The 22,516-nt window shown below is 51.7% G+C and overlaps 1 protein-coding gene across 2 annotated transcripts in view; it reads left to right on the top strand.

The window, feature by feature from the left end:
• PNPLA7 (patatin like phospholipase domain containing 7) overlaps positions 1–19,158 on the top strand; it is a 151,455-nt gene extending 132,297 nt beyond the window's left edge. For both annotated transcript variants that reach the window (XM_014952362.1, XM_014952363.1), the window contains 6 exons: positions 501–649; positions 2,551–2,703; positions 5,750–5,857; positions 11,567–11,651; positions 17,306–17,409; positions 18,345–19,158. In XM_014952362.1, coding sequence (XP_014807848.1) covers positions 501–649; positions 2,551–2,703; positions 5,750–5,857; positions 11,567–11,651; positions 17,306–17,409; positions 18,345–18,425 — 680 coding nt within the window. In that variant the 3' untranslated portion in view covers positions 18,426–19,158. The remainder of the gene's footprint in view (positions 1–500; positions 650–2,550; positions 2,704–5,749; positions 5,858–11,566; positions 11,652–17,305; positions 17,410–18,344) is intronic.
• Positions 19,159–22,516: the final 3,358 nt, after the last annotated feature.

Raw genomic sequence — 22,516 nt, forward strand, 5'->3', positions numbered from 1 at the left:
GAGGTGGTGGAGTCTCCTTCTCTGGAGACATTCGAACCCCCCCTGGACATGTTCCTGTGGGACCTGCTCTGGGTGGCCCTGCTCTGGCAGGGGGTTGGAGGAGATGATCTCCAGAGGTCCCTTCCAGCCCCATGTCATTCTGTGAGTCTGTGAGCCGCACCAAGGTGTAATGGTCTCGGCAGAGTTGCTGCACATGATATCTGAGGCTCTTCCAAGAGATGCTCATGGTAGGTCCGATGTCAGGTTATATGCTCCCCGGCTGTAGGTACCTGAGCTTTGGCAGCACTGGTGCTGACATGACCTTCTTTCCCACCAGCTGATGTGTGAGCCGCACCAAGCCACACCAAGGTGTAATGGTCTCGGCAGAGTTGCTGCACATGATATCTGAGGCTCTTCCAAGAGATGCTCATGGTAGGTCCGATGTCAGGTTATATGCTCCCCGGCTGTAGGTACCTGAGCTTTGGCAGCACTGGTGCTGACATGACCTTCTTTCCCACCAGCTGATGTTGTGAGGTCCATGGGCGCAAAGGTGGTGATCGCGATCGACGTGGGGAGCCGGGATGAAACAGACCTCACCAACTACGGTGACTGTTTGTCGGGCTGGTGGCTGCTCTGGAAGAGGTGGAATCCCCTGGCCGAGAAAGTCAAGGTATTGTAGACTCTACTGAAATGGCAGCTGTTTCCATGGATGGAGCAGGAAACTCCCCTGTGTCCGTTCAGGGAGCAAACCTGGTGACAGACCATTGTCCTTCTTGGGTTTGAGCTCTTACCGTGGGCAGCGCCCTGACACCCAAGGCAGTGACATGGGAGAGGGTAGAGCCCCACTCTGGGAAGGGGGTGGTAGAATTGTAGAGCAAAGAAACCTTTTCTTAGAGGTGCATTAAGATTTGATAAAGTCATAATTTACAAATTTTCCCAATACAGGTAATAACTTTGTCCAGTTCAGTGTTTCTATCCTATATGTCTCTGAATTGTTGATTAAGGGAGATTTTAGCACTAGGCAGTAATTAACGTTACTGCTGCTGATAAACACAGGGCTGCAGAGCATCCTTGGGTTGTTTTTTTTCCTCTTGCACGCAGCCAGGCCAATTCTGTTACTTACTGTGCATTTCCTAAATTATCTGGCTCTGCAGCTGCCCCCCAAGGGAATACTGTTGTTTCTTCTTCCCTCCCAACCACAATTAACACATTCCCCTGTTCAAATTGGAAGTGAAATACTTGTCTTGGGGAAGATACCACAAACTGTGGGCACTGCTCTGAAATCTGAAGTTTTCCTCTGTGATAACTCCCTTCCCTGAAAAGGCCTGGTCTCCCCGAGAAGTGGCTGGTTGGAGCTGGTGCAGCTGTGGGGTGCACTGCTGTGCCTTGGCAGAGCTGACCATGCTCCTCCCAGCAAGTGGTGGGAGTGTTTGGTGGGGGAAATGGAAGACCCTGACTCTTCCCAGTAGAGCCCAGTGAAATATTCCAGCTGCCCAAATGGTGATAGGCACACATGGAAACATGGGATTCCTTCTGAACACCAAAAAACCACTTTTTTTTTCACTGGGAGTGGTGAAACATTGGCCAACAAGAGAGGTTCTGGTGTCTCCATCTGTGGAGATATTCAAAACTCAGCTGGACGTGTCTTGGACAACCTGCCCCTGCTTGAGCCAGGAGGGCTGGACTAGACAATCTCCAGAGGTCCCTGTTGACTCAACCATTCTGTGAAATCTTGGCCCTGGTACTGTAGAGATCATCCCTGTTGTCTGCCTTGGAGCATCACTGTGTCATAGAATCATAGAACGGTTAGAGTTGGAAGGGACCTTAAAGATCATCAAGTCCCAACCCCCCTGCCCTGGGCAGGGACACCTCCCACCAGACCAGGTTGCTCCAAGCCCCCTCCAACCTGCCCTTGAACCCCTCCAGGGATGGGGCAGCCACAGCTTCTCGGGGCAACCTGGGCCAGGCTCTCACCACCCTCACAGCAAAGAATTTCTTCCTGGTATCTAATCTAAATCTCCCCTCTTCCAATTTAAAACCATCACCCCTTGTCCTGTCACTGCACTCCCTGACAAAGAGTCCCTCCCCAGCTCTCCTGGAGCTCTCTCCAGATATTGGAAGGGGCTCTAAGGTCTCTCCGGAGCCTTCTCTTCTCCAGACTGAACACCCCCACCTCTCTCAGCCTGTCTCCATAGCAGAGGTGCTCCATCCCTCTGATCATCTTTGTGGCCTCTCACCTGGCAGAGGTCTCTCTCTTGAGGTACCCCTGGATTCTGGAATGGGAGACTCAGTTTGACGTGGAACTGCAGCAATCTGTTTGAAGGCAATTCCCTTTCTGCTGTGGGTTATGGAGACTCACTGGCTGCCTGTCCACGCTGCCCGGGAAACAGATGGAGGTGCTGGTGTGTGAAGGCTTCAGCAGGCTTTTGTGTGTTCTTGGGGAAAAAAAAACAAACAAACAACCAAAAAAAAGGATAGATAACTTGCTTTTTCTCCATTGTGAATGCAGAAGGTATCCTGAAAGGAAATTTCTGAATGAATGGTGATGGGTGTGTGTGGCCTCGTCGACAGGTGCTGAACATGGCCGAGATCCAGACGCGGCTGGCGTACGTGTGCTGCGTGAGGCAGCTGGAGATGGTGAAGAACAGCGACTACTGCGAGTACATCCGGCCACCCATCGACCGCTACGGGACCCTCGACTTCGGGAAATTCGATGAAATCTGTGTAAGTGCATCTTCAGGGAAGGCAGCTCCCCGCCCTGTTGTCCTTCCACAGAAACCCGCTGCTCTGCCGTGCTAATTAGTGCCTAAGCTGCTGGGGAGTGAGAGGTGTCAGTTGGCAGAGAGCGAAGAATTGACGCCAAATAACGCCGTGGACCGATGTCGTGGCTGGTGAGGTTGGATTAACAGCAGAAATGGAGTTAGTAACCGTGATTGTATAACGACCTGTGAAGGGATCAGCTCCTCGCTCTGTCTCATCACGGTTCTTGCTCAGCTGCTGGGTAAAAACCCTGGGGTGTCTGAGCTGCTTTGGGCAGTTGGGGTTTGTCAAAGGGTGTCATTTCTCTCCCTTCGTTATGGAGCTTGTTGCCGCGTGAAAGATTTGAAGGAGTCTGTAGGGGAGGCTGTGAATCACCCAAATGGAGGGCAACGTGCTAAAATATCCGGCTCGGTTAACGTTTCAACACTTCTATTAATAAAACCTATCACCCGCGGTTCCTCTGCACCTGATAGAGTGTCAGGAAAATGGCACCAATGTCAGTGGAAGGACGTTGTGAAAAGGGTGGTACCGGGTTACATGGCCCTGCGTTCAGTTTTGTCCGTGTTTGAGGAGCCAGCACGGGAGGAGAGGGCTCCAGATGTGCGGTCGAATTGTCTTAGTGACAGAATTCAGCTTTTGCAGCAAAAATGTCTCTGCCCAGGCTGGGGTAATGATGGCAATCCTGGCTCATTGCCTCTTGTCGAGGAAGTTATTTTACTGTCTCTTTCCATTTTTCGCCTCCTTCAGTCACACAAACATCTGTCTTCAGGTGTTTCTGCATGGCTTTGCTCTTCTCCTGAGCTGGGGAAAAAAAACCATCACCAATTTTCCTTTAGAATGATCTTCTTTATAGATACAGTGAGAACCTACAATACTTATTAGGCTGTGGGTTGATTTCTCTCATACCATCTTATAAATACTAAACAAAACCAGTAAAACCATTAAGCCCTCCATATTTGCATTGGAGAGAGTCCTTAGGACAGCAGCTATTCCAAACCGCCAGCTGATTTCCCCCGTATAAATATTTTCTCAAGGATATTTGGTGTCTCGCAGCTCCTGGGCAAACAGTGCTGGCTGCCAAGGGTGGATCTAAGACTTCGCTGATAAATAATATTCTTCGCTAGATGGAGTGCCCTGGCCGTTCTGAAAACCTTGATGGAGGGGTCTGGTAGTTCATCACGGGGACCAGATAATAAGCTGTCAAATCATTGTTCTGTCTCTGTCTAATTTGGTGTCGTTAAAGAGATTTAAAGACATGCACATTTTTCTCAGTGGAATAAAACTTGAGAAAAGTGTGGTTTCTCAGAGATGCCGCCTTCTGCGAGCACGTTCCTGGCACGAGAGGCTGCAGGTGTGGGGGGCAGCACCCTCCTGGATTTTTCACTCCCTGCAGTGCAGCTACATCACTGCTGGCCACGGGGGAGATTTAAACTGCACTGACCTTAAAGGAAAGGGCACCCTGGGCATCAGGCTGTTATAGGCTGTGATGTAGTGGGGTTTTTTTATTTCAGCTCTGTACCTGGATTTTACAGAAAATAGAAATGGGCACCGTATAACCAGCACATTCAAAAGAACAAAAATCCCCTCTTCTTCTCAAAACCCCTCTTCTGCATCAGCCCGGTGCGTGGCGTTTCCCAGAGCTCTGGTTCTGGCAGTTATTTTGGAGCAGGGTGTCCCAGCCAGCCGTAGATCCGTCAGGTCCCTTTTCCTCCAGAGCCATCCCAGCCACCCGGGGCTGAGAAGCTCCAGCAGATTACGAGGGGGTGAATTCCAGCCTGAAGTGCCTCCCGTGCTTTGAACCCCGGCCCAAAAACCAGCAGGGAGACAGTGCTGGGGCTGCTTCCAGCTCTGGGGGGGTTGGTGCCAGCGCCGGAGCTGGAAATAGGACCCGGGGCTCCCACACCTGTCGCTCTCTCCTTCCTTCCCATTTGATTTTTCAACACAGTTTCTGCTGTCTTGTTAGAAAAAGAGGAAAACTTGGAGCAATCAATATATTTTTTCCAGTTGTTTCCATGTTAATGTTATTATTCCAAGTGCAAATTACTTTATGCTGTTAAATGAGAGGAACGTGGAGTTTGTGGGTTCGGTGTTGTCCATGTGCCGTCCATTGACAGGACAAGGGGCAACGGTTTTAAATTGGAAGAGGGTAGATACCAGGAATAAATTCATTACTCTGAGGGTGGTGAGACCCTGGAACAAGTTGCCCAGAGAAGCTGTGGCTGCCCCATCCGTGGAGGGGTTCAAGGCCAGGTTGGAGGGGGCTTGGAGCAACCTGGTCTGGTGGGAGGTGTCCCTGCCCAGGGCAGGGGGTTGGAACTTGATGATCTTTAAGGTCCCTTCCAACTCAAACCATTCTATGATTTCTGCTCTGGCAAACTGGCACTTGCACATTCAGTGCCATCTGCTCCAACTTATTGCAAGAGATTTAGGAACCAGGTGCCCGATGGTAACTTTTATTTGCTAGAAAAGTGTAAAACTTTTCCTTTCCTGGCTATTTTTGAGCCAAGAGGGGAGAAGACACAAATTCATTCGTGGTGTCTTCTCCCAAAGAGCGAGCCAGTGCTGGAAGGGCATTATATGCACACTGAGCTTCTCTTTCTACGGTGTTATTCCGTGGGCAGCCTGCTTGAGGCCACTGCTGCAAAAATAGTTGTGTCAGGTGGCACTTTTCATTGCCCACCCTGGGGTCGGAGGTCAAATCAGCATTGGGACCTAAAATAGCACTTTGTTTGCTTAATCGTTCCCCTCATTCTTAGGCTGAACAGCGTGTGTAGCTGAGGCTGAAGGCAGTGAAAATACAGCCTGGCTTGGGGTGGACCTCCGGGTTTCCTACTGATTTGCAAAAGATGCGACTAATGGTTTTTTAGCTGTTAATTATATTTTTTTTCCACTGGCTCTTTTTTTTTTTTTTTCCAGGAGGTGGGATATCAGCACGGGAAAACAGTGTTTAACGTCTGGTGCAGGAGTGGAATATATTTTTTTTCCACTGACCCTTTTTTTTTTTTTCCAGGAGGTGGGATATCAGCACGGGAAAACAGTGTTTAACGTCTGGTGCAGGAGTGGAGTCCTTGACAATATGCTGAAAGACCGGCAGGAGCCTTGCAAATCCAAAACTGATGTAAGTGTTGGGTTCAAATGGGCTGTTCTGCAAGAGCTGTTGATGCGCCTGGGACTGCGTGCTGCTGCTCAGGGGCACGATGGAGAATGACCAGTTGCCTCAAGTCTTTGTTGTGAGCACACGTGTATTGGTTAAAACTGTATTTTAGGCAAGAAAAGGTATCATCTGTTTCTCAGCACCTGGAATTGCTCACAGCACGATGGTCCTCGAGGGAAGGCAGGATGCTCAGCAGGAACCAGCACTGTCTGAGACATGTAGCCCATGTGGACATGTTTACACACTTGGGTTTTTCTTCTCCATCCCCATGTGCCGTCCTGAGGGCACAAAAGCTGCTGATTGAGGAGCTCTGCACCGAGCTGGAGCGGGGCTGTGACTGCCCCAGCAGCTCCTGCCAGAGAGATGGTCTGTCATGACGGGTGATGGGCCACGTTTGCACCAATCGCTCGCACGCGTGGGTGGACTCTGCCTCCCCCAGTAAAGCTGAGCAGGAACGAGTAACTTTTTAAGAAGTATTTTTCATTTATTTTTGTGCCACAAACTTTTGGTGGTGCCTGGATATTGTTCTTGCTACTAGAAGCTGGACTGCCAGGGCAGTGGCTTCTCCCACCAGCATCCCAGTGCTGGTCTCAGAGGATGAGAATCAGGGTTGCTGGCATCGATCTCAGCCATTTCTGGCTTTCAGGATGTGACTCGGACAGTTCTCAGATGCTTCCAGAAAACCTGAATTAGATCCTTGCTGGAGATGTGTTTATGGCCAAGAGTTAAAATCCCTGCAAAGCCATGGGTTTCTTCCTTTGTTGCTTTTCTTCCTCACCCTTCTATTAGAAAAGACATTTGGTAGAGCCAGAGCCACCATTGTGGCTCCGCAGAACCCTGCAGCACCGCCGAGGCACCGGGTTCCACACATCTCCTTTGTCCTCTGGAGCATACCCGAGCGGGTGGTGTACAGTTGGGTAAATGCCTGATTATGGTAAATCCACAGGCTACCTCGTGTTGCTGTGGGGGTACAGTCCTGTTAATATTCCTAATTAAAAGTAGGATAAGATTCTCTTGGCTTTACAGTTTGAGGTCAGCTTTGAGAGTTGGTCCATAACTCAAGGGCTGACTGAATCTCTTGGTGGGAAGTTTCAGTTGTTTTTAAGAAACAGTTATCACCTTTTGGAGGACATGGGTACAATATTATAAAATATTGGCTTATTATCCTCACCCTCCTTTGAATTCCTCTGATTTAAAACCCAAGTGCTACAAAGGCTTCATGTTTTACCCAGTAATTCATCTTTATCGTCTTTTAGAGATGGGGAAATGAGCAGTAATATTTTAAGTGGTTGCTAAAATGTATGATAACTGGAGTGGCCTCACAGAGGAAAGTCAATAGAGGTGAAACACGACATGGAGGATTTGCGGCTCTTCCAGGCGTCGGTGGTCGAGCACTTTCTCTAGGAGAGACGTGGCAGGAGGAAGGGGAGAGGAAGGGACATTAGCCCAGAAACTGAGTGGTGGATGGTGCCCACATCTGAGCCAGTTGCTCTTGACCCCCGTTTGTCACCAGAGAGAGGAGCCTCTGTTGGGTGTGAGTCACTTGATGAAATGGGAATGGCTCCGTTGGGATAAGACAAAGGGCTCCCTTGGCTCCGGCCACATGAAGGGACCAATGGCACTAGTGCCAATGGCTTCAGTCACCAGATGAATCCCACCCAAGCTGCTGGCAGGGTGGGTGCTCATGGCAGGAGCACAGCAGGACTGGGCTTTATGGGAGCTGAGGAGCCCCAAAACTCACCAGCTTGTTACTTCTTACTGGGAAGAGGACCTGGACTAGGAGATACAGTAGGAGACAGGTCCCCATTCTGCCTGACACCTCGTGTTCAGAGGAGTTTCAAACTGGTCTGTGTTAAGGAGAAGTCAAGGGAGAGAAAATTGCGTGTATCTCAGAAATGGTGCTATGTCCTATTTCATCCTCTAACTTTTATCGCCAACTGGTAACAAGCTCAAACATATTCATTGCTGTAACAAAGGGCTCTTCAAAAGAAGACTTCTTTTAAAATTGCCCATTCTATGGGATACAGTAGTTCAGGCTCATATTTCAGTTAAATCATGGTATTACAGCTCTGCATCAAGCAGCACGTCGAACATTTACCACAATCTGCCCTGGTTTTTATGGCTCCTCGACTGCCCTGGAGACCAGATATGTCACGTATGTCGTTGCAGGCAGAGCCTGCCGTTGCATTTCCGAGCGTGCACTTGGTAACGAGGCAGAAAATGCTGATTGCTGAGACACCGGGAGCACGGAAATACCGGGCTCAGGAGGGAGACTCAGCGACATGCCCAGGTCATGGAGCAGGAACCACCAGCTCGGTGCGTTCCCCGCACTGACACTAAGGCTCTGCCCAAAGCCATGCTCCCCAGGACCTATGGGGTCTGCTCTTCCTCTGAAAAGTCTGGAGTCCAGTAAAAACCAACATTTAGTTGGACTCTTTAGTCTGGAGAAAAGTCTGGAGTCCAGTAAAACCCAACATTTAGTTGGACTCTTTAGTCTGGAGAAGAGAAGGCTGAGGGGAGACCTTATCAACGCCTACAAGTATCTCAAGGGAGGGTTGAAGGAGGAGGGAGCCAGACTCTTTCCAGTGGTTCCCAGTGAGAGGACGAGGGGCAACGGGCACAAGTTGGAACAGAAGAGGTTCCACTCAAATATGAGGAGAAACTTCTTCACAGTGAGGGTGGCAGAGCCCTGGAACAGGCTGCCCAGGGAGGGTGTGGAGTCCCCTTCCTTGGAGATTTTCAAGACCCGCCTGGATGCAGTCCTGAGTAACATGCTCTGACAAGCTCTGGGCAATCCTGCTTCAGCAGGGGAGTTGGACTAGATGATCTCTATGATCCCTTCCAACTCTAGAAATTCAGTGAAATTCAGTGAAATTTTTAGAAATCAGACTTTTGTTTCAGTAGATTTATTTCTACAAAATAACAAGTATTGCACGCTCCCACTGGGATGTTTTATCTTTTTTTTTTTCCTTTAGTCCATTAGAGGCACTGAAGTCCTGTAGCTCTGCTATCTTCCACGGATAACAGCTGATATTTTTAACTTGCCTTTCATTAGCGAAGGTTTTTGATACTCTATATGTTTTAGTTCTTCAGCTATTTCTGGAGCGTTCAACATCTGAGAGCTGAGTGCGGTTTCTTATCATCTTGTTTCCATGTTGTGAGCGTTGAATTTTTACTTTAAAACTCCAGATATTTAATCAGTGAGGTACTTTCCCTTTGCTTTCATCATTCGATCACTGTTTACCTTGTCTCAGAAATGCAAATTCTGAAGACACAAACAACAGGAACCTCACATAAACTCCACTTGAACAACCCTTACTCTTCCCCAGCGCAGAATAATGCAGTACCATTAATTGGACCTCCTCGGGGAAGTTTTGTCTACTGAAGTGTTATTCATAGTCAAAGCTAAATATAATCTAGCAGACTACAATGGTAACTGTCTTTCTCCTCTAATTTATTTAATAAAGATTGTGCCGAAGAGAATACTTTCCTCCTTGGAAAAAAAAAGAAGTAGTACCAGCGGAAAGGTTTTAGAGTAGGTTTAAAACGAATCCGAGACACTTCTTTGCCTCATGTTGGCTGATGGGACTGTGGCTTTGTCCTCAAAAGTGGGGAGAGGAAGTGCTTAAATGTCAGATCCCTGTTCACAAAGCCCCAGCGGAGGGTGGGAAGATGCCTGGTTTCCCACAAGCCGCGTTCTGGTGCTGAGACCTTGGGGTGCAGCTGCCTCCCAAGCCTCCTCCAGCAGATGGGACTGTCCCTTGTCACCGGCCTGAAGAGATGCTCCCATGGGTCCAGTCACCCTCATGGTGCCCTTCCATCTCCCCTGTCCTCGCAGCCCGTCTGCAGGAGCTGATGCTGGTTTTACTCAAGCACCTTTAGGTGACAGTCGCTGCAGGATTTTGTGCAGCGGTTCCTACAGTGCCCAGGACTTTTGTCCCCTCCAGAGCCGGTCCCCATCTGCTCCGAGCTCCCAAGGCCACTCTGGCACTGGGTCTGGCTCTTTGTCCACTTGGTGAGAGTCCACGTTTTCAGGTGTTTGCCTCCATCGTTGTTGTGTCTGCTTGGGGGCCAGAGCTTGCACATATCCCTCTCTGAGTCATATGGCACAAAATGAAGATGTAGATGCTTTTTTCCCCGCCCTGTCCTGGGGAAGAGCCTTCTGCAAACGCTTCCCTGGGACCATTCAGGTCGGATGTTCAAAGTGAGACTGGGCTGACTCACCCTTCTTGATGGTTCCTTAACGCTCACGCTGAGCTTCTGAGCTTCTCCACTTCAAAATATAAAGTGTGTGTCCTGAGCTACTGCTGTTCCGTTTCATATAGGTATTTTTTTAATCCCCTCTGGGCTTTTCTCTGTCCGCTCCCCCCCAGCTGCTTGTCCTGGATCCGCACCTGCCTTTAGCTGTACTAAATTACATCAAAAGTCAGTTGGGGATTAAAGGTCAATCTGCTGCAGCCGTAATGGGCTTCTGCTGTGACCCCCCCCGGGGGCTGTGTGATTCACGGTATCAGTGCTCTCGCCAGAAGAGCAAAGAATTGCTCATAAAAGCCCAAAAGTCTTAGGAAACAGCCCTGTCTGGGAGCACGTGGCGGGGTCTGGGGGTTTGGGATGGCGGCTGTGGCAGCAATTCCCAGCATCCCAGTGTCGGTAACGGGCCCCCTGCCAGCTCTGCTCCCTTCCTCTGGGGTCAGCGTTGCTGTTGTACTAATTAAAATCACTGTTTTTGGTTTTTTTTTTAAAAAAAAAAAAAAGGTGAGAGGTGTTCAGGTTTCCATGTGGTGCCCTCGTGCCTGGCCCCGGGGAGGCATGAGAGGTGTTCAGGTTTCCATCTGGTGCCCTCGTGCCTGGCCCCGGGGAGGCAGGCAGGGCTGCTCACGGCACGGCGTGTGGGAAGACCAAAACGGTTCTGAAATGCCAAAGTTGGGGTTTGTTAGAGGAGAAACTGGAGCAGGCACCTTCTCAAAATAGAGAGCGCTCAGCCCACTGCTTGGGTGAGACGGAGCAAAAATAGAAAGGGTTTATTGAAAAGAGGGATTGCAGTGGGAAATATTTCTCCTCGGGGGCGGACCACGTACCTCGGGCTCTTGCTCGTGGCAGCTCCTCCAGCTCCAGGGCTTGTTGGGGCATCCTGGTCACCCCAGTGCCTGGGCTGTCCGTGCAGCCCCCCACCGCACTGCTCTGCAGGGTCAGGGCAGGACCACGTGTGGTGTCCCACCTGGGCACCAGAATCTTCTCCTTCTCCCAGGGGACCGGGAGAACTCCCTGGGGGCTGCACCCCATCCCTCTCATAGAGAAGTAGGGATGGAGAATGCACAAGTAAAATGAGCTCCATCTTTTACAGAGTCCAGACCCTCCCATTCTCGTCTTTGCAGTCCTTTCTATAGTTTGCTAAATTTTTAATAAGGATTCTTGTTGCATGGATGGAGAAGGAGCCATTAGAGATTGTCCCACATTTTGCACTTGGGAATCCCGTCTCCTCCACCAGGCCTGCATCAGGGGGGTTGTTCTGTGAATTACTCACTGATGAGTAATGGCTTTTGAGGGGGCAGAAGTGGAGAATTTGTGTGTCCAGAGCTTTCTGTCTGTTCAGTATTATTTTTATATGATTAAAATGTTTGGATTTTTTATGTGTATTTGTTAACACGCCCAAACCATAATGCTGTGTTTCAGAACGTGACCTGTCCCACCACCTCTTTTACGGACCTGGCAGAAATTGTGTCCAGGATCGAGCCCGTGAAAGCCCCCGTGGCTGATGGTGAGTGGGGTGATGGGGGAGGGTTGGGACGGGCTCCTCGCTCCTCCTGCTCTCGCTGCCTTCTTCTGACAGCCCCTGCTGCACCCTGCCATGGCCCAGGGCTGGCTGATGTGTTTTCTGAGCAGAGCTGCAGTGGCCAGCTGTCCCCCTGTCCCCAGAGCTCCATCCCAACGAGATGGGAGGTCTCTCCAGTGATACCTGGACAGGCTGGAGAGTTGGGCAGAGAGGAACCTGATGAAATTCAACAAGAGCAAGGTTGAAGGGTGCAGGGTGCTGCACCTGGAGAGGAATAACCCCCTGCACCAGGACAGGTTGGGGATGACCTGCTGGAGGGCCGCTCTGAGAAAGACCTGGGAGTCCTGGTGGACAACAGGATGCCCATGAGCCAGCAATGGGCCCTGGTGGCCAAGGAGGCCAATGGCATCCTGGGGGGCATCAGGAAGAGTGTGAGCAGCAGGTGGAGGGAGGTCATCCTGCCCCTCTGCTCTGCCCTGGGGAGGCCCCCTCTGGAGTACTGGGACCAGTTCTGGGCTCCCCAGTTCAAGGAGGACAGGGAACTGCTGGAGAGGGGACAGCAGAGGCTACAAAGATGATGAGGGGCCTGGAGCATCTCTGGGATGAGGAAAGGCTGAGAGACTTGAGTCTTTTGAGTCTGGAGAAGTGAAGACTGAGGGGGGATCTGATCAATGCCTATAAAGACTTCAAGGGTGGGTGTCAGGAGGATGGGGCCAGGCTTTTTTCAGTGGGGCCCAGGGACAGGACAAGAGGGAACGGGCACAAACTAGAACAGAAGAAGTTCCATCTGAACATGAGGAGGAACTTCTTTGCTGTGAGGGTGGCAGAGCCCTGGCAGAGGCTGCCCAGAGAGGGGGTGGGGTCTCCTTCTCTGGAGACATTCAAGCCCCACCCAGACATGTTCCTGTGGGACCTGCTCTGGGTGGCCCTGCTCTGGCAGGGGGTTGGACTGGATGATCTCCAGAGGTCCCTGCCAACCCCATAGCATTCTGTGATCCCCAGCTTCAGCTGTGCCTGAGCCCACCCCAGGTCAGACCCTCTGCATCCCCCTCCTCCGGGAGAGGCTGGGGGTCAGATCTTCCTGCCGAGCGAGTGGGATCAGGAGTGACCCGGTGCCTGCGTTGCCTTTGGCCCCTCTTGTTCCAGGGAGCACCAGTGGTCTAAGGAGGAGCAAGTGATGGCTCCCGCAGGTGACAAAGACACTGGAGTGCAGAAATTCCCAGTATGTGCTCTGCCCGAAGCTTCACAAAACGGATCCCAGCTTTGCAGCCCTGAAATCTCCCAGCGTTTCACCAGGGGCTGGAGCTCTGTATAAACAGTCTCTCCCCCTCCTCCCCATCCCTTGTTCTCGCAGAGGGAAAGCTAAAGTTAGCAGTGCTCCCATCTGTGACTGTTTGTAGAGATGTCCCTGTGGTAATTTGAAATGCTAATTGCCATCATATGCCTTATGAAGAAAATATTAATCAAATGCAGTTGAAACCGCCACTGCGAATAAGGATGAAGAGTTCATGTAACATGGTTATTTAAGGCATGGGCATCGAGACCTGCTACAGTGCAGCCAGCCTGCTGGGGCAGATCTTCCTCCTTCATAGAGTTTCTGATTACTCGCCCCCATCGGGAAGACCTTCTTCTGCGGGGTGAGGCCATGAGCACGCATGGGACACGTCTCAGAAAGGAGATGTGGCAGATTTTGGGCCAAGAGGGGCTGTGCGTGGGGCACTCGGGACGGGATGGGCAGGTACCATGTGCTCCTCATGGACATGGAAGGCTGTTGGTTGTGGAGACCCCAGAGGAGGGGGGAGGATGGCAGGATTGTGTCACGCATGTGGGGGCCATGTCTTGAAGGACCTTTTATGTTCATGTTGTGGGTGGCTCCGTGCGCTGCCTGCAGGGACCTGGCCTATTTTTTGGTGAGCAGTGGCTGTAAAGGCATTCCTCTGAGGGTGGCATCACCTCGGCGGCTCTGGGCTGGCATTGCTTTTGCTAAAGAGGTCTCTGGAGCGATGTGGGGAAGGGTCTGCACCAAGGCAAGCTCAGGGGGAGGGTGGCTGCTCCCCAGCAGTGGCCATGGGGCTCTCAGATGGTTCCTCTGATGTGCTGCTGAGCCTTTGGTTTGTCTGCTTGTGATGGTGGTGAAGATGGTCTGAGTGCTTCTGTCCCACGTCAGTAAGAAGACAGGGTGCTTCTTGGTAGCCTGGCTGAGAAACGGCGCTGTCACAGGGGGGGAACCTTTTTTCTCTATGGAATTCCCTTCCTGAGCGAGATCTCACACCACAGGGATGTGGAAAGGCTCTGCCTGACAAGATACTGCAAGGCTCAGGCTGGGTGGAGAAATTAGGTCAATAATTTTGTTCTAAAGAAAGAAAATGACGATGATCACGTTGGGGTTGACTGGGAGAAGGGGGAAGCGTCAGTACCAAGGGTGAAAGGCCCTGATGGACAGAGGCTGGTGGACCCTCCAGGTGAGGAGCCATGTCTTCTCTGGGGAGAAAAGTCAATGAGGGCTCTTCTTCTCCCTTGAGCAAACCAAGAGCAACGATTGAAACCATTAAAAACAAAAAGAAAAAAGCAGTGTGTCCCTCGGGAAGGAGTGAAGAGAGGGAAGCTGGGCAAAGCCCTGCGCTGGACCCAGGTACCTGCACTGCTGGTGGGCAGGAGGGGAAGGGCTGGAGGACAGAAGCTCCTTTTCCCAGCTGAGCCACTGCGGCGTTTGTGGCCGTGCTTCTGTTCTGCATCCAAACGCCTCCTCGATTGGGATTTTCTGTCTTTGTTCAGCTGTAATTGCGTTTTATTCAGCCGTGGCCAGGGGAGCACAGATGCCCTCCTCCAAGGGTGGCTCAGCTGTGCCTCTGGTCACGCTCCCACCCCTAAGGGATTTCTGAGGACCAAAGTCACACAGGCTCTTGGCTGATTTCCCACAGTGGGTTTCACGTCCCATTTTTCAAATCAGCAATGTCCCCATGGCCAGGTTTCATGGCATGAGGGGACACACTCACTGCACGCCGTGGCTGATGGAGACCCAGTTGTGTAGCAGAGCGATGACAGCAACAGCCATTGGGGAGGGAAATGTTAATTGTGTCAAATCCCTGGTCTTGCAATACAGCAAGGAAGAAAGAAGCAGGAGACATCCTAAAACCTCCCAAGGGACACAGTTATCATAGAATCATGGAATGGTTTGAGTTGGAAGGAACCTTAAAGCTCATCCAGTGCCACCCCCTGCCCTGGGCAGGGACACCTCCCACCAGACCAGGTTGCTCCAAGCCCCCTCCAACCTGGCCTTGAACCCCTCCAGGGATGGGGCAGCCACAGCTTCTCTGGGCAACCTGGGCCAGGCTCTCACCACCCTCACAGTGAGAAATTATCGGGCACTGGGTGACCCTCGGCACCTTTGCTGCTTGGAAAGTACTTTCATCAAGCAGCAGGACTGCACCTTGGGTTGTGATGAGCGACCAGGTTCCCTGCTTTACGTCGAGTTCTGTCAGTGCTACCGAAGCAGAAACCCTCTCCCCACACGGCGCCCATTCTCTTCAAATGTGGTGTTGTCTGCAGAAATTAGGCATGTGTAAAAGAAACGCTGAAAGCTACAGCATCACAAAGCAGGTCCTTGGCATGAGAGGTGTGACTGTCCTGCTGTGACCCTGCTCCCCTGGTAGCGGTGGCTCGGGAACCTTTCCCTGGTGGTATCTCCTCTTCACTGGCTCGGTTTGGAACTGTGGTGTTTGGGTGTTGGTGTGGTGAGCAGGGCACAGAGGTCCTGCCTGATGCTCCTGGGTGGGGGGTTGTAGCATAAAGGAGCCCCTTGAGCCCCAGACACTCAGCCACGAGGTGGGTGATGGAGGGTGATGGTTGGGGACAGCAGGACCACCTTCTGTTCTCTTATCCCCTCCAGTCCTCCAGCAGCTGGAGCTGCTGTCTGAGGGATGGGAGAAGGAACACGCTTCTCCTGTTTTTTAGTATCTGTCTAAAGACCTCTTAAATGCTTGGAAATAGTGCTTGGAAAAATCCAAGAGTTTGGTTTTGATGGCAGTCAGCTTTATCGGAGCCGTAAACCGCAAACTGCTGTTGGTGCTCTCTGCTGCTCTCCAGATGAGTTTCCACTTTCTCTGGTGTGTTTCATCAAAGATTATCACTTGTGGTTTTAGTATAAACTAACGATAATCCTCTGATCCACAGTAAAAAAAAAAATATTAAAAATTAAAAAACCCCAAATGTCTTTAATCCTAATGTTGTAGCAGTTGGTCATAGTTATTGTGTTAGAAGAAAACGCTGTGGAACAGACTGTGCTGTTGTCTTCAGCAGAGAGCAGATGCTACTGACTGTTCCCAAAAGAAATACTTAATCGAGGATCTGGTTTAAACAGGAGTCTCTTTCTTCACTAGTGGGGTGAAAAACCAGGTATTGCTTCAGCAACTCCAGGCGCACTTGAGTTAACTCATGGAAGGGGCGGAAAACCTAGTCTCAAAAATAAAAAAAGATTTTTCTGCTGTTTTAGTGCATTAACTTACATTGTGAAAAACCACGTGCCGAAGCTGTGCAGAAGGAAGGTGGCCCAGTGCCCGCTCGCTTTGTCCCACTGCCCCTGTGCCGTGGTGCCAGGCTGGGTTGGGATGGGGCTGGGGGCTGCCCCCAGGGCTGGTGATGGGCTCCTGCCCTCCGGTGAGTGCTGAGCTGCTGTGGGAGATGGGTCCTGTTGGAGGGGACTCTCCCGCCATCTTCTACAGACCCTGAAGATCGCTTCAGGGTGCTGGAAGAGGCGTTGGGTTGGCACTGGTGTATCTCATTCCGTGGGAGCAGGCTGGGGACTGGGGGCTTGGTGGCATGTCCTGCTGCTGACCACCGTGCCTCTGCGTCCACGGCTCTTCAGCTTCCCTAAATTATGCTCATCTGCTGGATTACCAGAGAGAGCAGGTGATTGTCCCATGTGGAGAGTACACATGGAGTGGAGTGCAAATGTCACTGTGGACCAGGGATTGTGAGGCAGGGAATTACCATCTCTTGCCTGTGCCTGGAAGACCCTGTTTCCCGTGAGTCTGTGACCAGTGTGTCCAGGGGAGGTTGGAGCTCGCAGGCATGTCTTCTGGAGGTATCTTACAGCTCTTGTCTGGAGTGACAGGTGGGAAACAGCAACTACTCTGTGAAGAGCTGCCCAGGGAAGTGGTTGAGGCACCATCCCTGGAGGTGTTCAGAAGACGGGTTGGCATGGTCCTCAAGACTATGGTTTAGTGATTTTTTTATTGCTTATTTCTTATTTATTTTTTTTCAGAGTTAGGTTGATGGTTGGACTAGATGATCTTCAAGGTCCCTTCCAACCTAGACGATTCTATGATATCCCCATTGCCATCATTTGTGTCCCATTGGGCTGGGCAGCCAGCGGCCACCAGAATATCATGGACAGTTTGTAGCTCACTGCTCTTGCTCCAAGCTCTTTAGAAACAGGACACAGTTTATTTTGTGATCTGGCTGGAGAGCAGAGATGTGTGTTTGAGTAGTGCCAGTTCCCCGAGCTGGGGAGAGCTGGCCAGCAGCCACCCTGCCCCAGGGCCACTGCTTGGTGGAGACAGCTCTCCTTCCCCTGCCAGTGGTCTCTGCCTCTCTCCGGGCTGGTTAAAACCAGTGTTTTTTCTCTGCTCTTTCTGTAGATGAGTCAGACTACCAGACTGAGTACGAGGAAGAAGTTCTGGACAACCAGAAGGATGATTATGTTGATTTCATGAGCAACCAGGCTGAAGAAGACTCCGACTCGGTACGAACTGCCCAGCAAACAGGCAGCGCCTGAGAGAAGCACCTCAGCCTTGCTGAGGGCTGTGCAGAAATAATTTTGCTCTTAGTGGTGTCGTGTGGGGCAAAACCTGGCCCTGGTTAAAACCTGGCCCCACAGCTCCGTGGGTTTGTTCATGAGGGGTCGGGGATGGAGAACATACGGCACGAGGAAGGGCTGAAGGAGCTCCAGCACAGAGGAGAGGGTCTGCCTGTAGCTCTCTGCTGGGTGGTGATGGAGGAGACAGCAGCAGAGCTGCACAGCAAAAAGATGAGAGGCAACAGGCACAACTTGTGCTAAAAGGAATCCTCCTTGGCTACAGGGGGAAATATCTCCCAGTAAGAGGGGCTGAGAACTGCAACGGGCTGTGCAGGGAGATGGTGGAAACTCCATCCCTGCAAACCAAATAGCTGCCCTGAGGAACCAGATCTAGCATTAGAGGTAGCCCTGCTTAGAGCAGAGCATTATATCATGTCCTCCAGAGGTCCCTTCCAACCAAAGCTGTTTGATTCTCTGGGTGCCTCAGGTCCTCCTCCACCCTGAGGTCAGACTTCACTGCCCACAGCCCGAGAAGCAAAGCTGGGAAGGGTGGTACCCCTGCTGTCCTAACCTGGGCTAGTGTGGCCAGCAGGTTTAACAGGTGGAGTCGCCTGTTGTGTTGGACATGAGCAGTTTCTCAGTGGGAGCAGGTGAGCAGACTGGGAAGGTGCCTGCCCACGTGAGGATGTAAGATGGTTCCAGTGCCTTCAGTGAGGAGCTGGAGTGGTGGTGTAAAGATTTTGTTTGCTGGGCTCATCTCCGGTGAGTAACAGTTAGTGGACAAAGAATGGGTGGAGGGGAAGAGGACAGATTTTACCCAGCTCAGAGAGGATGCTGAAGAATTAATTCATATTTTTTTGCAATTTTTTCCCCTCCTTCAGGATGAAGACATGCAGATAAGGCAGCGCAGGAATGTCCCCAGTGTGGGCAGCCAGGCCAGCAGCACGGGAGAGCCGAGCTAGTGCTCAGAGGAGTCCGACCTTGCTGAGATCTGTAACCATCAGTACTGACAGCAGCCGTATTTATAAAACATTTTTAAAAAAAAAAGGTAAAACAACATCCAGTTGAAATTAAGCAAGCTTTCGTCCTTCTCCGGACAGGGTAGGGGGCATTCAGCTGCCAGCACTAAGCACAGGTATCTACATCGTGTCCAAGTCCCCCTGGACCTCCCGTGAAGGGTGGCTGATGGGCCCCACACACTCCGTAGAGGTGCCAGTATGAGCGGCCGGTTATTTATCCCTCTGGGACTGGCAGAGGGCAATCGTGCTGGGAACGTGCAGGTAAATGCTGCCTTGATTGTTGCTGCTGTACGTTCCGGTCGCTGTTTTTCCTGCGAAGGCCCTTTCCGTGTGCTGAGCGGGCTCCGAGCGGCAGCACCGGAGAGAGGGAGGGTTTTGGCCGCAGCGTTGCTTTCTTTTCATATGAATCAGGTAACTGCGTAATTAACTCCTCAGCGACTTTGAACCATGTACTTGTGAGCAGTGCTCTGACAGGAGCGAGTCTTGAATGTATTCCACTTGAAATCTAAACCTAAGAAATCAATTAATGTGAGCGCTAGCTATAGAACCTGTATCCTCAAGCCACCAGCAGAACATTTACTGACGGATCATGGAGCTGACACTTGCTGGGCAACTCTGGAATCACTATTTGGTTGTATTTGCCCTGTGAAATAAAGTCCTTTTTGCTGGATTGAAATGTCCGCGTGGTTCTTTGTGTTGAGAGAGAAAGTTGTCAACAACTTGCCTCTGCCTCGTATCAGACCCATAAAGAAACCCATGTGGTTTTCAATTCCTCGCCCCAGCGGGAGCCACGCGGGGTATTGGAAAGAAATCTCTGGTGCTTTTCCCCCCCGGGGGCTGCAGCAGTCCATGTGAGTTGGACCGTGTCCAGAAGTCCCCTGGTGCTTGCTCTTCTTGTCTCACATCTGTCGTTGCCAATAGTTCCCCGTGGCTGGATAATCGAGCTGATTCTTGCTTCATGTAAACTCTTCTGCTCAGTGGTAGCTCTGGGTTGCCTTGAGGGGGTTTGTCATCTGACCAGAGCACCGAAGATGTTCCTCAAAGCTGCCTCCTTTGCTGAGCTCTCCTGGTCTTCTGATGTGCACCAGCAGCAATGCCTCCAGGAGTGACCAGAGCTGGGCAGCACAACTCTGAGGCCAGAACCATGTTTAGTGGCACCACCAAGGACTGTGGTGGTTGTAAACACTGTGAAGTGTGACCTGTTCTCTGTATTTAACCTCCCCCTGTCTGCTGGCACAGGCTCTCCTTCTCTACCTGCTCTGCATCGTGTTTTCCTCCATCGTGTCCATGAATGTGCAGTTTCTACCCAGGGAGGCCGTTCCTCTAACACAAAATGGTATTTTCCAGTGTCAGAGCCTCATGTCAGCGTTTTGTTGACAGAGGGACCTCAGCCGTCCCCATGGTGAGACCACCCAGCCTGGCTGCTCCTCCAGCTGGCCACAGGCCCCTCCAGAAGCGGTTGGAGACTTTCCCTGCAAGGATCAGCCAGATCTTTGGAGCAGATTTTGGTTAATGCATTTGTAGAGCAAATATTGCGGTCACTGGAGGTCATTCCCTGCCATTGAAAAGAATTAATTCTTGCAAAGAAAAGTTAGAAATGGCTTTTGAAGTGGAGGTGGAGCCACCAGCAGCTGCAACAGGCTGCCTGTTGGGCTGGAGAGCTTTAATTTCTGTTGGCGTTGGTCACAGGGGGGTGGTGATGCCTGGGGGAAGGTGCTCGTAAGCTGGGGGTGAGCCTGGGGAGGGTGGGAGTGGGTGCAGGTGGGTGCCCACCTCACCCTGTCTGCTGGGTGAGCACAAGAGGACGCGTCTTGTGTAAGAACACAAGAGGATCACGTCTGTGCAGCGGCAGCACAACTCAGAGCTTTGTTCTTCTGATGAGGGGATGCAAACCAGATGCGAGTCCTTTCAACATCTATCTTTATGGGTGGTTACAGCACAGGAACCTTCCCCATGGAAACGGAGACCAGGGCTGCAGTACAGACCAACCCTAGGGGTGGCTGAGGTCCTCTGGTTGCCCTTACCAAGCCCATCTTGGGCCAGTGGCCTTCAGCCTTCGAGGGATACACTTAAAAACAAAAGTGCCTTCACCAGAGATTGGATCAAACCTCCTGATGAAGGACAGATTGTCATTTGTCAGACACCTGTGTTGTGCCACCTGTAGCAGCCGCTGCTTCTGCTCGTTCCCTTTTCCCCGGCGGCCGATCTGGCTGGGGCAGGACGGGCCCGTGGGTTGTTTTCCAGAGGGGGGACAGATCCCAGTGCTGCTGTATCGCTCCATGCTGTTCCAGGAGAGCTCTTCCCATCTCTTCCAACAGGGAATTTCCAAGTTGTATCTCCCAACTCTACACTTCCCGGCAGCTGGACTCGTTCCCGGAGCCGGGCTGTGAGCCCCTGGGCTTGTGGCCACATGGGTGAAAGGAGTCACAGAAAACAGAAAAATAGTGGGCCTAATAATAGAAGAAATGAAGAATAGAAGAATAGAATGGAAAAATAGAGCCTCTGTATTCGCTTTGTGCCCTGTTCCACGGGGAAGTGGCACTTAGTTCAGATGTCCAAAGACAGAAAATAAACCTTTGATGTGAGACCTAAAGTCTCTTCTAAGTAATTGATGAGAGCTTCCCCCCAGCCGCCTTCTCCGCAGCTGAGCACTGGACACTAAAGCTAAATGGCTTCAAGCTCCAACAGAGTAGGTTTAAAATGAACATTAGGAAAGAATTTTTCCCAGAAAGAGTGGTCAGACACTGGAACAGGCTGCCCAGGGAGGTGGTTGAGTCACCATCCCTGGATGTGTTCAAGAGTCGTTTAGATGTGGTGTTGGGGGATATGGTGTAGGGGAGGACTTTGTAGAGTAGGGTTGATGGTTGGACTCGATGAATCATTTTTCCAGCTTGCTTCGCTGCTGGCTGTGGTCTGCCCAGCTGCCTGGTCCCGTCGGTGGTTCCGCTCCATCCTGCACCTCCTGGGTACATCCTGATGATCCTGCACTCATGTGTGCAGTTCCATGTGTGGAGGCTTTAAACAGGTGGGCACCCAGCCCTGTGCTAGGGGTGGATGCTGGGTCACCCCTTCGTGCCCTGGGCTCTACAGTGACAACCCTGTGGCTGCAGTGGAGCAGGAGAAGGGAGCTTTGGAAGAGCCCAAGTGTGCCCTTCCTGGCTGTCCTGGCCCGGGCCACCATCCTGCCAGGCCCAGTGGGTGCTGGCTTTGGCTGGAAACTGCCTGCTCTCCCTGTGACTTCTTCATGGGTCTTTACCCATGAAGTCTGACCAGGAACTGAACAGATTTGGCCTTGCCACAGGAGCCAAACCAGCTGCTGAAGCCTGAAGGTTTCATCTTGGGTGAAGAGGACACAGAACTTGTCCCCACATCGAGCCTGATGTCAGCCAAAGCCAAAAATGAAGCAGCAGGATGGGAGCGAGGTCCTGAGGAACCACGGCCATGAGCAGTAGCTGTGGTGGGAAGGGTCCCTCAGAAAGCCTTTGACTTGACACATCTGATGGCTGCCGACTCTGGGGGTGAAGCCTTGATGAGCTTTCAGAAACATGTCCCAGTGATGGATTCACGGTAGGTTCGGCACCAGTCCTGGCTTGGTGGTTGGGGCTCAGCCCCTCCAAGCATGGAGAAGCCGGGTGAGAGTTGCCCCCGGGCACAGCCTGTGCTGCCCAAGGACTCGGCCAGTGACCAGGGCTGCTGGCTGAGGGGACAGACGTGCCCCAAATTGGTGATCTGAGAACAGGCACCCGCTGGGGAGGGGAAGCCAGAGGAAGCCAGAGGAAGGAGGGTGTTTGGGGGAAATTTGGTGGCGGGACTCCAACTGCAGCCCCAGTCCCTGCAGGGGAAGGGCCATCCACGCCTGGCGAGGGGACACCATGGCCGGGGTCCTCCCGTGCTGGTGGGCAGTGGCACTCCTGGCTCCACGGGGCAGCACCTTGGGGCTGACCTACTACAAATGGCTTGATGCAAGTAACGAACTTATTTAATTGCTTCGTTAATGTGGCCTCATGAGCTGTTCAGCTCTTAGTGACAGCTCC

This window comes from Calidris pugnax, unplaced genomic scaffold (assembly GCF_001431845.1).
Source record: "Calidris pugnax isolate Ruff unplaced genomic scaffold, ASM143184v1 scaffold135, whole genome shotgun sequence".
Lineage (NCBI taxonomy): Eukaryota > Metazoa > Chordata > Aves > Charadriiformes > Scolopacidae > Calidris > Calidris pugnax.